Source organism: Papaver somniferum, chromosome 5 (genome assembly GCF_003573695.1).
Source record: "Papaver somniferum cultivar HN1 chromosome 5, ASM357369v1, whole genome shotgun sequence".
Classification (NCBI taxonomy): domain Eukaryota; kingdom Viridiplantae; phylum Streptophyta; class Magnoliopsida; order Ranunculales; family Papaveraceae; genus Papaver; species Papaver somniferum.
The window spans coordinates 125,972,363-125,988,085 of NC_039362.1; the positions used below are offsets into that span (position 1 = coordinate 125,972,363).

A 15,723-nucleotide genomic window follows, 5' to 3' on the forward strand; every position below is an offset into this window, starting at 1 on the left:
GGTTAAATTTATGGTTGGTTGACCCTATTACTAGAATTCCTACTGATAGACACTGCATGTTTGTTGTTGTCATGTGGTCTTTATGGACTAGTATAAACAATTTAGTGTTTAGAAACCTTCAAGAAAGTCATGTTGTTGTCATCCATAAAGCTAAGGCTATGCTCCTCACTGTAAAAACCAGAGTTCAAAACCCACCTTGTCATACCATTTCTTTTAGTGACCACTGGATGCCCCCTACTTTTGAATGGATTAAATGTAACACTGATGGAGCTTATGATGACACTACTAAGGATAATGGTGCGGACTATGTGATGAGGGACTTCTCCAGCAAGGATTCTTTCTGTGCTTCTATTGTCTTTGATGTGGAATCTGCTGAAGAGGCTGAAGCTAGAGCTATCTGGGTTGTTTTGAAGAAAGATGTGGAATTAAAGCTAATGCATATCATTGTGGAAAGTGACGCTCAAGACCTGGTTTCCTAATTCTCTGCTGGAAGATTTGACGTGACTCCTAGAACTAATGCAATCTTTAAAAACATTCAATTTTTTGCTTCCTCTTTTATTGATTGTGTTTTCTGTTTTCAACCAAGAACTTGTAATTTTGTTGCTCATGAACTAGCCAAATGGGCAAAAAACAACAAGTCGTCTATGTACTGGTTCATCCCTCTGATCATTGGCCTTTTTGAAAGTCTTTGCTTAAAAAAAAATTATGCTGACAAAGATAAGAGATGACATCTGACAGAATAAAAACTAGTCATGTTCAAACAAGTAAATTCCAGAAAGAACTCGTAAGTGCAGCTAAAAGGAAGACATAAAATGTGATCAGATGAAAGGAAAATATCTTAAGATTTTCCGGATTTTTGAAGGACCGCCCTGCTGGTAAAACACAGTTATTATAGGGTCGCAAACATTCTGCAACTCCTTCATCATGTCATTTATAACGTCAATGTCAGCTAGTTCATTGCTATTGCACCACTGAATGGCATTGTAGACTGCATCTTCAATCTTCTTCTTATCATCCAATGCTAGCTTTTCTCCGATATTACCAATAGTGTCCCTCATGTCATATGCATATTTCTCAAAGGAGTTCCTTAGTTCAAACTTTTTCCTGTGCTTTTCATCTTCTGACTTGTAGTTCTCAGCCTCTTGCACTAACCTCTCAATCTCGATGGGTGACAACCTCCCCTTGTCATTTGTAATCGTAATCATATTAGTGCTCCCTGATGTATTGTCCTTGGCAGATACAGTCAGAATACCGTCTGCATCAATATCAAAGCATACAGTGAACCTAGCAACACCACGAGGTGCTGGAGGAATTCCTTTTAACACGAAGGAACCCAACAAGTTATTATCACTAGTTCTAATTCTCTCACCCTCATACACCTTCTCAAGCACAGTAATTTGATTGTCCTCATGGGTAGTGTAGACCTGTTGTTTCTTGGTGGGAATGGTTATGTTTCTTGGGACCACCACGCTCATAACACCTACAAGTACTTCGACACCAAGAGAAAGAGGGGTGACATCCAACAACACCAACTCCTGCACCTTCTTATTACCCTCGCCACTCAAAATGGCAGCTTGCACTGCAGCACCATAAGCCACAGCCCACAGCTTCTTCAGGGTTGATGTTCTTGCAGAGTTCTTTTCCATTGAAGAAGTCCTGCAATAGAGATCGAACATTTGGAATTCTAGTGGAACCACCTACAAGTACAACTTCATGAATGCTGTTCTTGTCCATCTTAGCATCCGTCAGACACGTCTCAACAGTTTCCATACATTTCTTGAACAAATCCAAGTTCAACCCTTCGAATTTAGCACGAGTGATGGATGATTGAAAATCAACTCCTTCGTATAAAGCATCAACCTCAATTGTTGTCCGAGTAGTAGATGAGAGTGTCCTCTTTGCTCTCTCACATGATGTTCTTAACCTCCTAAGTGCCCTTGGGTTTCCACTAATGTCCTTGTTGTGCTTCCTCTTGAAGTCTTTCACAAAGTGATTCACCATTCTGTTATCGAAATCCTCTCCTCCAAGATGGGTATCTCCGGCTGTAGCCTTGACATCAAAGTTGCTCCCGCTAATGCTGAGTATTGAAACATCAAATGTACCACCACCAAGATCAAAGATTAGAACATTTGTAGTCTTGTTTTTACCGGTTACATCGTTCACCTGGTGATCAAGACCATAAGCAATCCCTGCTGCCGTTGGTTCATTGATGATTCGCAGTATATTGAGGCCAGCAATTTTAGCAGCATCTTTAGTAGCTTGACGCTGAGAATCATTAAAGTACGCAGGCACTGTGACAACAGCATCTTTGACAGTAAAACCAAGATAGTCTTGGGCAGTTTCTCGCATCTTCATGAGAACCATGGATGAGATTTCCTCAGCTGATAACAATTTTTCCTCGCCCTTGTAACTGACTTGAATCATTGGTCTCTTATCTTCTCCAGCAATGACTTTGAAAGGCCATAACATGATATCACTCTGAACAGTGGCATCATCGATTTTCCTACCAATTAAACGTTTCGCATCTGCATAAAAGAAAAACAAACTCAGTAGATGCAAAGAAAACAACATTGATGCAAAGATCTCGAAAGTCTTACCAAAAACGGTGCTGACAGGATTCGTTGCAACTTGATTCTTAGCAGCATCACCAACGAAACGTTCAGTGTCAGTAAAAGCAACATAAGAAGGGGTGGTACGATTTCCTTGATCATTCGCAATAATCTCAACGCGGTTATTCTGCCATACACCAACACATGAATATGTTGTCCCTAAATCTATTCCAATTGCTACCATTGTAAACCAGAAACCTCTACTTGCAATCAACTTTGAAACCAGGAAAGGGGAAAATTAATCTTGGTCGGAGACCATGCCGCCTTAAGTAAGCAAATAGCTTAATTATAGACTCCTAATCCTAAACAAATACTGAAAGAAAACCTAACATGAAAATTGTAGTTCGCGTAGAGCCTACGAAAGTGTGAATAAAGCACACCTTCTAGAAATAGTGCTCACGTTGCAATGGGTTCTCAGAAACATCTCCAATCTCTGATGATAAGAGATTATTAGAGAAAGATGTGTGAAATTAAAGGATTAGAAAGAGAAGAAGGTACAGATGAAATTGACGGCTTATATAGCTGCTGCGACACCACTCTTAATACATGTGTACTGCAACTACCCATCGACAAAAAAAAACAAAAAAAACTACCACATCTACTCTCCATCCTAATAAAGGGAAAAATGACATAACCAAGTAAGTTGAGAATGTGATCAGAAGAAACTAAAACTACCACAGCTTCATCAGGGTTGATGTTCTTGCAGAGTTCCCTTCCATTAAAGAGATCCTGTAATAGAGATCGAACCTTCGGAATTCTAGTGGACCCACCTACAAGCACAATTTCGTGAATGCTAATCCTGTCCATCTTAGCATCCCTCAAACACATCTCAACAGTTTCCATACATTTCTTGAACAAATCCATGTTCAACTCTTCGAATTTAGCACGAGTAATGGATGCACGAAAATCAACTCCTTCAAATAAAGCATCAACCTCAACAATTGTCTGAGTATTAGATGAGAGTGTTCTCTTTGCTCTCTCACATGATGTTCTTAACCTCCTCAGTGCCCTTGGGTTTCCACTAATATCCTTGATGTGCTTCCTCTTGAACTCCTGGACGAAGTGATTCACCATTCTGTTATCGAAATCCTCTCCTCCGAGGTGGGTATCTCCATCTGTAGCCTTGACATCAAAGTTGCTTCCATTAATGGTGAGTATAGAAACATCAAAAGTACCACCACCAAGATCAAAGATAAGAACATTCTTCGCATTCATCTTCTCTTTACCAGCTATATCGGTCATCTTGTGCTGAAGACCGTAAGCAATTCCTGCCGCCGTTGGTTCATTGATGATTCACAGCATATTAAGGCCAGCAATTCTACCAGCATCTTTAGTAGCTTGATGCTGAGAATCATTAAAGTAGGCAGGCACTGTTACAACAGCATCTTTGACAGTTGTACCAAGATAGTCTTGGGAAGTTTCTCGCATCTTCATGAGAACCATGGATGAGATTTCCTCGGCTGATAACAATTTATCCTTGCCCTTGTAATTGACTTGAATCATTGGTCGCTCGTCTTCTCCAGCAATAACTTTGAGTGGCCATAGCTTGATATCACTCTGAACAGTGGTATCATTTGTTTTCCTACCAATCAAGCGTTTTGCATCTACATAAAAGAAAACAACTTCAGACAATGTATATCGAGATGATCTCATCATCTCATAGGATACGAATTAAGAGAACAAAACACAGGCAATGCTAGATGACAGAAAAAAACACTTAAACACCAACATGATCATGAAATTAAACATAAAAATGGAAGTAAAGATTTACCGAAAACGGTGTTGATAGGATTTGTTGCAACTTGATTCTTAGCTGCATCACCAATGAAACGTTCAGTATCAGTAAAAGCAACATAAGAAGGGGTAGTGCGATTTCCTTGATCATTGGCAATAATCTCAACACGGTCATTCTGCCATACACCAACACATGAATATGTTGTCCCTAAATCTATTCCAATTGCTACCATTGTTAACGATCGCTAAACAAGAACTGAGCTTTTAGAGAGAACAAGAGTTTGTGACATTTGATAGCCTTTATATACTAAATAGTACCACCCCCATTCAGAATCCTAAGACATTCTACTAATAGCATAAATTTCCTAAAACTTAACTCAATAACCTAATATAACAAAGTATCCTGATATAAACCTGATTTCCTTGATCGGTAAGAAATTTTTCCGTAGCGGCAAAAAATAAATAAATAAATAATCAGATTGGCCTATCTTTAACAAGAAAGGGAAATTGATTTCAAGTCTATCATGACACCAAATTACAGTGTCAGCTGTAATGACACCAAATTACAGATTGCAACTAAAATTTTAGCATGTTCTCCAGATATACTGGAGCATAAAATTTTAATTACGCAAGACATTGCAGTTGACAAGATAAGTAAAGACATCTAACAGAATAAAAAGTAATCATATATAGTTCAAACAAGTGAATTCGAGCAAGTGCTTGTAAGTGCAGCTAAAAGGAAGACATAAAATGTATCAGATTAAACGAAAAGATCTTAAGATTTTACGGATTTTTGGTGCGGCACTGCTAGCTCTTGTTGAAGAAGGACTACCCTGCTTTTGAACCTTAGCTATTATAGGGTCGCATATATTCTGCAACTCCTTCATCTTGTCATGTGTAACGTCAATGTCTGCTAGTTCAATGCTATTGTACCACTGAATAGCATTGTAGACTGCATCCTCAATTTTCTTCTTATCATCTGATGCTAGCTTTTCTCCGATATTATTGATTGTGTTCCTCATGCCGTATGCATAATTCTCAAAACAGTTCCTTGCCTCCACCTTATTCTTGTATTTTTCATCTTCAGATTTGAATTCCTCAGCCTCTAGAACCAACCTCTCAATCTCTGCTGGGGACAACCTCCCCTTGTTATCTGCAATCGGAACCATATTTGTGCCCCCTGATATCTTGTCCTCGACGAGCACTGTCAATATACCTTCCGCATCGATCTCGAAGTATACTTCGAACTTAGCAGCACCACCAGGTAATGGAGGAATTCCTTCTACCATGAAGGTACCCAACATGTAATTGTCACTAGTTCTAATTCTCTCACCCTCATACACCGATAAACGAGCACTAGTTTGATTATCCTTGACAGTAATACAAGACACTTGTTTCTTGGTGGGAACGGTTGTGTTCCTTGGGATCACCACCTTCATGACATCATCAAGTATTTCAACACCAAGAGAAAGAGGGGTGACATCCAACAACACCAAGTCCTTCAACTTCTCACCACCCTCGCCACTCATAAAAGCAGCTTGTACTGCAGCACCATAAGCCACAGCTTCATCAGGGTTGATGTTCTTGCAGAGTTCCCTTCCGTTAAATAAATCCTGTAATAAAGATCGAACCATTGGAATTCTAGTGGAACCACCTACGAGCACAATCTCGTGAATGCTGACCTTGTCCATCTTAGCATCCCTCAGACACATCTCAACAGTTTCCGCACATTTCTTGAACAAATCCATGTTCAACTCTTCGAATTTAGCACGGGTGATGGATGATTGAAAATCAACTCCTTCGTACAAAGCATCAACCTCAACTGTTGTCCGAGAAGTATATGAGAGAGTTCTCTTTGCCCTCTCACATGATGTTATTAACCTCCTCAGTGCCCTTGGATTTCCACTAATGTCCTTGTTGTGCTTCCTCTTGAAGTCTTGAACAAAGTGATCAACCATTCTGTTATCGAAATCCTCTCCTCCAAGATGGTTATCTCCAGCTGTAGCCTTGACATCAAAGATGCCCCCCTTAATGGTGAGTATAGAAACATCAAATGTACCACCACCAAGATCAAAGACAAGAAAATTCTTCTTCTTCTTCTTCTTCTTTTTACTGGTTACATCTGGCACCTGGTGAAAAAGACCATAAGCAATTCCGGCCGCCGTTGGTTCATTGATGATTCGCAGTATATTAAGGCCAGCAATTTTAGCAGCATCTTTAGTAGCTTGACGCTGAGAATCATTGAAGTAGGCAGGGACAGTGACAACAGCATCCTTAACAGTTAAACCAAGATAATCTTCAGCAGTTTCTCGCATTTTCATGAGAACCATGGATGAGATTTCCTCAGCTGATAACAATTTATCCTCGTCCTTGTAATTGACTTGAATCATTGGTCTCTTGTCTTCTCCAGCAATCACTTTGAAAGGCCATAACTTGATATCACTCTGAACAGTGGTATGGTCGATTTTCCTACCAATCAAACGTTTTGCATCTACATAAAACAAAACAAAATCAGCAGATCTGAGTGCTTAAATCTCCTTGACAAAATGAAGGTCTGAGTGCTTAAATCTCCTTGACAACCAAACTCAAACATAATGCAAATTCGAAGAACCTAAAAATATAAAAGAACCAACATGATAAAAATGAAATTAGACACCAAAATTGAACTGAAAATGTTGAAAATCTTACCAAAAACAGTGTTGATAGGATTCATAGCAGCTTGATTCTTAGCAGCATCACCAACGGGACGTTCAGTATCAGTAAAAGCAACATAAGAAGGAGTAGTACGATTTCCTTGATCATTTGCAATAATTTCAACGCGGTCATTTTGCCATACAGCAACACATGAATATGTCGTCCCTAAATCTATTCCAATTGCTACCATTGTAAACCAGAAACCTTAACTTTGAAACTAGAGAGGAGAAGAATTGAGCTGAAATCTTAAATTTGTAATCCCTTGCTTCTGGATCTATACACCATTCCTAGAGAGAATGAGACTGAAAAAAAAAAGTGGGTTTTACAGAGAGCAGGTAGTGGTGGTGTGCTAATTTTAGACACGGAGAGAGACACCAAGAAAGAGGAAAATTTTCCAGAAGCGGGAAAAAAACACATTCCACGTAGTTAAGTTTGAAAATGATTTTGACACGTGTCAAAAGATTATTCATCTAGGAAATTCCTCGAAACAACATTACAAATGTTGGTAGGTATTTACATTTATGATATCACAAGTCACGGCCTTTTAATTTCGAAGTAAAAGTTTTGTAAAGAGAAAAAAAAAGATCAATTATAGTAAAGTAGTAGTTGTCCTGGGTTGTTGTTTGAAAATTTCAGTTCCAAGTCCTTTTGTGGCATAACTTGGGCCACTGACCATGATATGAATTTTGAAAAGGTGAGAAAATATGATGAAAAACTAATGGAACATGCATGTCTGGCAAGTCTAAAACACCAGGAAAATGCTGCATATTATGCAATATTTTGGTTAGTTGAAGATTTTGTTTGTAGTTTGCAGAGAGGATGTGAATAACAGCTTCCAGATCATTCTAAAATCCGTCAAACTTGAAACAGGTTTCCTCTACTCACATTAGATTCTGGTGTAAATATAATTTTGAATACACATGCTCAAAGTTTGTGTCAACGCTGTTGTTGATTTTCTCATACTGGTGATGATGTTTCTTTGACAAACAATATCACTTGGAGATTGTTCTCATAGTGAAATTATTACATTTACAGAAGGCCGATAGTAAAAGGCTACGCAGACGCAGAGACTGATACACATGGAAACCAATACCTGCGCTTACAGTCTCTGTGACCATCATCAATCATAGCTAGACCTTCCTGTAAATTTTCAACAGGTTGATGTGTTTAAAAGTCCAAATTTATAAAGATAAAGCAGAAATCAAATGAAAACTAAAACCGAAAACTTACTTCGAGTAAAGTTTCCAAAGCATCTGTAGCACGGCCTGATGGCCAGGAAAAACGCCTCTCTACTTCTTCAACAGTCACATAACCTTGAGCCTAAGATTACCCCAATACATTTTAGTTCTATTTTTTTAGACCATAGAACATACAATACCAATTTCATAGTCTAGCTTATATCTATATCCTATCCAGAACCAATTTCATATAGTACTAATATATTAAATACATGCTTCCCAAAAAAACTAAGTACAGGCAGAAATTGCATAATCCAGTACACTATATTCGCATAACAAAACAAAACAGGGAAAAAAAAGACATTTCTATCAGAATCCCGATACACTGACTAATGTGTCGATAAACTTAATTGTAAGCATTGAACTTTCACCAATCAAACAATAAATTTTAAGGCTTCCCAAACGGATCATATCCTGAGTATCCCTAGTCAGTTAACTATGCAAGGTATCGTAGTTGACAAGTTATGCTGACAATAGTAAGGAATAAAGACCTCTGAGATAATAATTAATAGTCATACTTCAAACAAGTGAATTAGAGAAAAACCTCGTATGTGCAGCTATAAAGGAATAACACAGTTTATCAGAAGATATTACTTGAAGGATAGTAGTTCCACTAATATCCAAAACTGGAAAGAAGTTCAATTAATATTACTGTCAATATAACACAAGTAAACTAACAGAAAAATAAATGGTATTATAAAGAAGACAAACCTGGGCCAGCTCCAAAATTTCATTGTGATCTTTGTTTAACTCAGTTGGAACTGATCGAACCAGCTTTTTCTTTCCAACAGAAATCACCTCAAAACCACTGCCCAATACCTGGAAATGCCATTATTAAGATAATCAGGATCATATAGCATGACGCAAAGATACTCGAGAGTATAGGTTTTCACCGAATGGTGAAAACATCATTTTGCTGTTATGGTAATTACTAATTAGGAAGGAAGCAAATAACAAATTTTAGCTACAATAATAATAATAGGCTTTGTACTACATGGGTTTATCACATCAAGGCAAGCCATCAACAGTCCCATATCCCCATCCTCTTCAGCAGAATACAAATTTTACGGTCATCTAAACAACTAGCATGAACTAGAGATGTACATTGGTTCCGCAGCTCATCTATGTGCAGATCAGAGGACCTTTTTTTAACTTCTAGGGTAATTAAAAAGCATTCCCTTGAACTATGCACTAAAAGATGCATTGATGGACTTGTAGTAACTGTAATTCTCGTCACCACCTGCATACCAAATGATATATCTATTTCCTGAAGTCTTTCTATTCCCTCTCCTAGTAAACATGCTATATCACAGCTCATACACCGATACACATTAGTTGCAAACAATATCTTAACACTAATATTTCATCTTTCAACAAATGCCAAGAACTGTCGATCCTGTAGTATTACCTTCAGCTTACTTATAGCACGTAAGCAATCATCTTCAGACACAAAGTCACGAGCAGCCTTTCGCCTTTGACAAAGTAGAGTGCAAAGCTCCTGTAAGTTGATTAAACCCCCATTGAGAGACCTTGTAGCCAAGCAAATGTCAACGATTTGAACCCCTGTCCTATCCAATAATTAGCAACATCTCAGCAATAATACAGTTTCATGACGAATCTACGGGTACTTTAGACTGATAGTCTTAGTGTAGAAGATGAATACTACCAAGTTCATAATAGAAGTCACCAATTCCCAATAGCTCAGCCCAAAATCCTTTGTTTGAAGCCAAGGGATCAACCCCAATTTTTGCACACATCTCATGGAATTGTGACCTGAATGCAGGATTCTTCCGGATATCATTCTACACCAATAAATTTTAACAACTCCATATAATTAAGTCCCAAAATATATATATATATATACTTCAAAAATAAATAAATGAGACCTTATGGTTGCGAGCGAAATCCTCTAATTGGGAACGAAAAGTGGTGAGTTGTTCCTTCATGAGATCTGTTCTGATCTTGGCTACATTTTCTCCAAGCAACCGATATTGATCCCTAGCAGCTGCTGCTGTCTGCAACCCACCAATTCCTGGTCTTTTTCTCATTTCTTCCCCCAATTTGAAACCTGAGCCAACTCAGTAGACCACCATTAAAATGGATTCAATTTTAAGTCAACAATGTAACCTGTAAGGCAGATGTGTTAACGTGGTATCTGGGAAGTGGAGAGACCATTCCACACTGACAAGAGCCCTGTCTAATCAAGACTTTATCCTACCAGCACCATGACTGTTACTAGTCCAAGTGTAAGGTTTACCACTAAAACCTAGACCACTTGAATCAGAGTCTATAATCTAGACGTGGATGATGCTGGCGTCTGATTGATTCTTTTATCTGAGAACAAGATAATAATACTCAAGTCACCAATGAGAACATTTATGCCGAGACTCTGCCCGGGTCTCCTATCGAAGACCCTAGGGATAGATATTCAAATAATTAATGACTTATTGCATAAATGATAGAAATCAAAATCGAGACTCGAGAGATGGTGGTGGTATCTGTACACAATAGCATGGCAGCATGAAGACAGGTACTTAAAGAACCACAAATTGCTAAATGAACTGAAGTCAAAAGTACGTAACGGCAAGGAGCATGGCTACTTAAAGATGAGCTAGATGCGGCTTCAATTTAAAGACTGCAGAAAAAGCGTATATTGCAGCAATGCAGCTCATAGGACAGAAACACAAAGAGGGGAACATGGACAAACTGAAGGCTGCGGGCAATAGGAATGACTTTGCAAATGGAACGAATTCAGTAACAAAAAAGCGAGATGTCAATGCAAGTGTTAATAGCTTCAAGATACAGAAGTAATATTTACAGCAACAAAAACAAATCTGCAGACTCTGCACCAATGTAAAGTTTATCGACAAGCATTATCAGTATAGTTTCTAATTCTGCATGAATAAACACATCTTTTATTCTTAGAAATTGGCAGTCCTATAAATATTCAGTTCTCACAGTCCAATACTAACACTGACTACACAAGTTCTGGGTTTCTTCGACCACAAAGGTTTGGATGGACAATTTCAACATTTTTCCAGCAGAGATAAATCAGATATTCTTACTCGTCTGCCCGTTGAATCAGTTAGCAGCAGTACATCCTTTTTCTGAACAGATGGAGGGTACTAAAGACTAAAAGGTAAGCTCACTGGCCCGAAGAGGCCAACCTCTCACATCTATTTGTAAATAGAAGAAGCAATTTCAGTATCTAATTACGAACTACAGCCTACAGTTTCGACAAGGTTTTTCTCATCTCAAGTATGATGTTGAATAGGCAGCTTCAATGCCCTTAACTAAATTGCATCACCAGCTAACAGAAGCTCCTACTCTTTCCACATATTTAGAAATTTTATACTGTTGTACTATTTCGGCCAGACACTGATGATTATGTACTTTTTTCGCATTGCTCTATAACCTAAATTACTCCTTCTATACCTGTGTCTGTGTGGTGCATATAGTGCATGAGTCTAATCCTATCTAATCTAAGGTAAAGCAATTCTTGTGAAGTTGTATTCATCTGTCCCACACAGAATTATAAAATTCCTGGTAAGCAGAACCGAAAAGTCCTACATAAATTACTATTCAATACATGCTAAATGTCATTAACTATTTAAGAGCTCATTACATTTCTTTAAACATAATGAATGGTTATGCACTACTATCTATATACATATAACTTATAAGAGTTGCAGTTTCTCAAATTAGTTGGATAGAGTTGGTGTTTAGGCAGATTGAGAGTGACAACAGATAAAAACATGGGTATGAACATAAAAGGCTACAATGCATCCAGAATAAGTCAATGTAATGTTTGAAAAATTGCGAAAAATGCTGCAGAGCCTATACTGTTTCAGTGTTTTCTACCTTCCAACAAAATGTTTTTTGCGCTCTGATATTCATGTTCACAACAATCTTTTACATGTACGCATACAAAACAGAATCGAAAAGATACAACTAATGAACCTCAACATACGTAAGTTCATTTGTTGCCTGAAATCTTAATTGCCTCCACAGTTAGCAAAATAAATTCCCTTTCTAATTTGTCCATGGAAAGATCTGGTATCATGAACAATTTGCGATTCAAAGACCAAAAAACATGGCAACAAGCATGGATACTTAGAGAGTATCTACAGCAGTATACTCTATAACCCTTCAACAGATGCAGCTCAGAATCACTAACACTCCCATACAACAGCGGAAGTACATACGTGTCTGAAAGTGTAACCTCACTTAAGAACATTTGCCTAGTCATACTAATATCTCTATACTTCCATGTAAATAGAAATGACCTTGGAAACAGAACTTAATTCAGCGACAAAATAATGGGCTGATATCTATGTAGACACTTTAAGATATAAAAAAAAATACAAACTTCAAAAGTGATCTGCACCAATTTATGTATTCTTTATTGGTAATTGACAAGCATTAACGTTACTTTTCCTATTTTAATCAGAGTTTCTATCAAGCACTTAACGCAATAACAGTAGCCAAGGTCCAGAAATTCAACAATGTACAAGATCTAAACATTTCTGCAGATACCATTTCGACAAACTTCAAATTGCAGCATCTCTTCTAGCCTCGGATTTTGCAAGTTCCACATATGAAACTCTATCCGACCTTGGCTAAAATTTGATCAACCGACACAGTGCTAATATTTATAATGTATTCCTATCGATCTGTTTGTTCATTCCAATAAGTGTACCATAAAGAAATTATAGGAATCTTTCCGGTTTAAGCAGGATCACTCCTAATTAAGGCATGAATCGACATGAACTATTTCACGATGGAACCCATCTTTCCATAGCAACCGAAGGCCTCCAGCCAACCAAGCAGATGGCACAAACTTACAGTTTGAAACTGGAGATAATTGGTAAGTCTAGTTATTCTATCATCATTACATCAGGGTTATGGAGTGAGTTGACATACTTGAGGTAATCTCTTGTCACTTTAGATGCAAACCCTCACTACTCCAGCATACCCTTGAGTTAAAAAACGAGAAATTTCCTAACCTTAAAGCAAATATTACTACTAAACTGAACAAAGAAGGAATTGTATTTACAGCTATAAGACTTATTCAGCACCAAAGAACATGAATTGATAATGATTGATAAACATACCTTATTTTCAGAAAAGGGAATTCCAGGTGCAGCAATCTCTTGAACTCCCGTTTCCACAAGTGAATCGAAGCTATCCCCAGTTGTGAGTATCTCCTGTTCTCTCCCCCGATACTACTTTGAAAAATATTGATAATTGAGGATTTTCTGAGGATTAATCCTTTCGGTCTGGTTAGAGTTAGGACTTGTGAGGGATTTGATCTTTCTAAATTGGAAATTGTCGAGAGACGAGGTTAAATGTCCTGGCTAAGATTAGAACTATCGGATCGGATCGGCTAGTTGGGAATTGGGCTTCATCTAGCAAATGACAATGGGCTGTTTAGGCTTTGATCTAGATTTGGCACACTTCTTTTTCGAACCATTTTTTACGGACCATGGTTTTTTTTGGGACCATGGTCTTAATAGGCCAATTTCCCTGTACTTATAAGGGGCGTCCTAAAGTTAGGTAAATACACATTTATCCTTTACTTTAACTTAAATTAAAACTAACCTAATTGATGGATTTTCCAATGATGTTGTAGTTGTGGTAAAAACTGGGTTCTTTTCAGACTTGTGAAGGAAATAATTTTTAGACTTAATAAAAATAAAGATAAAACAAATTAAATTCAAAGGTGAAGTAAATATTATGGAAATACCAAGGTTTAGGATTTCACCATACACCAAAATTCATGTGATTCAATGATAATTCTTATCATGCAATTCTAGACATTATAATTCCAATCAAAAGTAATTGTGATTCTAATCATTGCCTAAATCAGATTTTCAAAACATCCATTGTCAATCGCAAGCATGAAATATCAAAATCAATAAACCAAGCATATTTCATCGAGAGAAAACACAATTAATTAATAAAAATCATTTATTCAATTTTCATTCGGTGCAATTAATCATAAAAGGATTGCATAAATAAATTTAAATGAATTTTACCACATAACTTTTGGAAGAATGGCTTCCTCCATCACCACTGGGATTGGGTTTAGCTCCTCATCCCAAAAACACACTCACAAGATAAATTCATGGCTAAAATAAGAGTTTTTATTGATGAATATATGATGAAACAGAAATTTGCAACGCTGTAATGGTGTTCAGCGCCACTGTTACAAAAGGGAAAGGGCTGAATATCAACGATAAAACTCAAGTGCTGTAAAACAACGACACTGCGTTCCACTTTTAAGACTGTTGAAGAATGACTGCCTTAGCTAGTATGTTCTTCGTCTTCTTCTTCCTCCTCGAGCAGCAGCAGCAGCACTGTAACTCTCTGTAACTCGATTCTCCCTTCTCTGCATACCTCTAAACTCTCCCCTAATGGTTTCCACCCCTTCTATGATATAAATACAACTATTTATAGGCTTTAAATCCCCTAAAAACTCGATCGAAATCGTTGAAAATGCCCATTACTCTTTACGGGCAGTTGGGAGAATAATTCCCTTTTTGTTGCGTTCCACTGTTTTGTTAGCTATTCTATCGTCTCAAATATCTTATAGGACTTGGACTCAACTTATTTGAAGTATATCCCACGCAAGACAATCCCTTAAATCTCTCAAACTAATCTCAAACCCTAAACAGAGAAGCCGTATCCTGTTGGGACTTTGATCAATTATTCCGACTTATCCAGCCCAATTGGATGGGTCTAGACGATTGCATTAGGCCTGTTATGTCTTCTAGAGTCCGTAGGTACCAAATACACCCGTTTTATTCTCCTCAGAACTCGCTAAGAATTCAACTCCAAAACTGTTGTCGCTGCAGCCAATTCTTCCCGCCAATTTCTGTTTTGAATTTTGAAGATGACCTCCCCCTGTCCAGTTCCGGTGTACCTTTAGTACATGCCCTGAAATGGGGTGCCTTTATCCAAATTAGGGGTGCCTTTAGTAATTCTTCTGGGATGTTTTCCGCACTTTTTTCAGGGTTCCTCCGGGGTATTTCCGGTACACTATCAACGACAATCCAAGGGCCACATTTTTAGCCAATTTTTGCCGCAAAGCCTTATTTATCCAAAAACACCTACAAAGAGATTAAAAACCAAAATAAGTACAACAATGGGCACTAACAATATACACAATTGAGATAAATTAGACACATAAATGCGTCTATCAAATACCCCCAAACTTATTATTTGCTAGTCCCGAGCAAATTAAAACTACAAAATAAAATCCTAACTCACTGTCGCAGGCATCGTCGATTGCATTTAGCGTATGCAATAAGCCTTTAAACCCCTAGGTGGCCCTAATGGCCGAGTTATAGTCTCGGGAGGGCTTACCAGAGATATACCCACAAAACCTGTACTCCAGACCTTAGCTATCTATGCAGAACCTTGGAAGGCACTAAAGAATCTCCTTG

The 15,723-nt window shown here is 37.9% G+C and overlaps 2 protein-coding genes and 2 pseudogenes across 2 annotated transcripts; all 4 read right to left on the minus strand.

Moving 5' to 3' along the window:
* Positions 1 to 795: 795 nt before the first annotated feature.
* LOC113277779 lies at positions 796 to 2,907 on the minus strand (annotated as a pseudogene).
* A 152-nt stretch (positions 2,908 to 3,059) lies between these two features.
* LOC113279555 lies at positions 3,060 to 4,614 on the minus strand (annotated as a pseudogene).
* Positions 4,615 to 5,068: 454 nt separating this feature from the next.
* Positions 5,069 to 7,645, minus strand: LOC113282626 (probable mediator of RNA polymerase II transcription subunit 37e). The gene is made up of 2 exons (XM_026531668.1): positions 7,032 to 7,645; positions 5,069 to 6,834 (listed from the first exon to the last, which is right to left on the minus strand). The coding sequence occupies exons 1-2, from the start codon at positions 7,225 to 7,227 to the stop codon at positions 5,099 to 5,101; spliced, it is 1,932 nt and encodes a 643-aa protein (XP_026387453.1). The 5' UTR covers positions 7,228 to 7,645; the 3' UTR covers positions 5,069 to 5,098.
* A 249-nt stretch (positions 7,646 to 7,894) lies between these two features.
* On the minus strand, positions 7,895 to 13,609 carry LOC113282627 (vacuolar protein sorting-associated protein 22 homolog 1-like). Its single transcript, XM_026531669.1, has 7 exons — positions 13,390 to 13,609; positions 10,162 to 10,343; positions 9,942 to 10,077; positions 9,684 to 9,838; positions 8,987 to 9,094; positions 8,268 to 8,357; positions 7,895 to 8,177 (listed from the first exon to the last, which is right to left on the minus strand). Exons 2-7 carry the CDS (start codon positions 10,321 to 10,323, stop codon positions 8,091 to 8,093), a joined length of 738 nt encoding a protein of 245 aa, XP_026387454.1. The 5' UTR covers positions 10,324 to 10,343; positions 13,390 to 13,609; the 3' UTR covers positions 7,895 to 8,090.
* Between the last annotated feature and the right edge of the window lie 2,114 nt (positions 13,610 to 15,723).

What these genes read in the sequence shown, in the direction of transcription:
- LOC113282626 (XM_026531668.1), bottom strand. Translation starts at nt 7,227, where the DNA reads ATGGTAGCAATTGGAATAGATTTAGGGACGACATATTCATGTGTTGCT. An exon ending in TCCTATCAACACTGTTTTTG is followed by an intron (nt 6,835 to 7,031) that starts GTAAGATTTTCA and finishes TGTTTTATGTAG; the next exon opens with ATGCAAAACGTTTGATTGGT.
- LOC113282627 (XM_026531669.1), bottom strand. Translation starts at nt 10,323, where the DNA reads ATGAGAAAAAGACCAGGAATTGGTGGGTTGCAGACAGCAGCAGCTGCT. An exon ending in TGACTTCTATTATGAACTTG is followed by an intron (nt 9,839 to 9,941) that starts GTAGTATTCATC and finishes TGGATAGGACAG; the next exon opens with GGGTTCAAATCGTTGACATT. An exon ending in CTTTGGAAACTTTACTCGAA is followed by an intron (nt 8,178 to 8,267) that starts GTAAGTTTTCGG and finishes GAAAATTTACAG; the next exon opens with GAAGGTCTAGCTATGATTGA.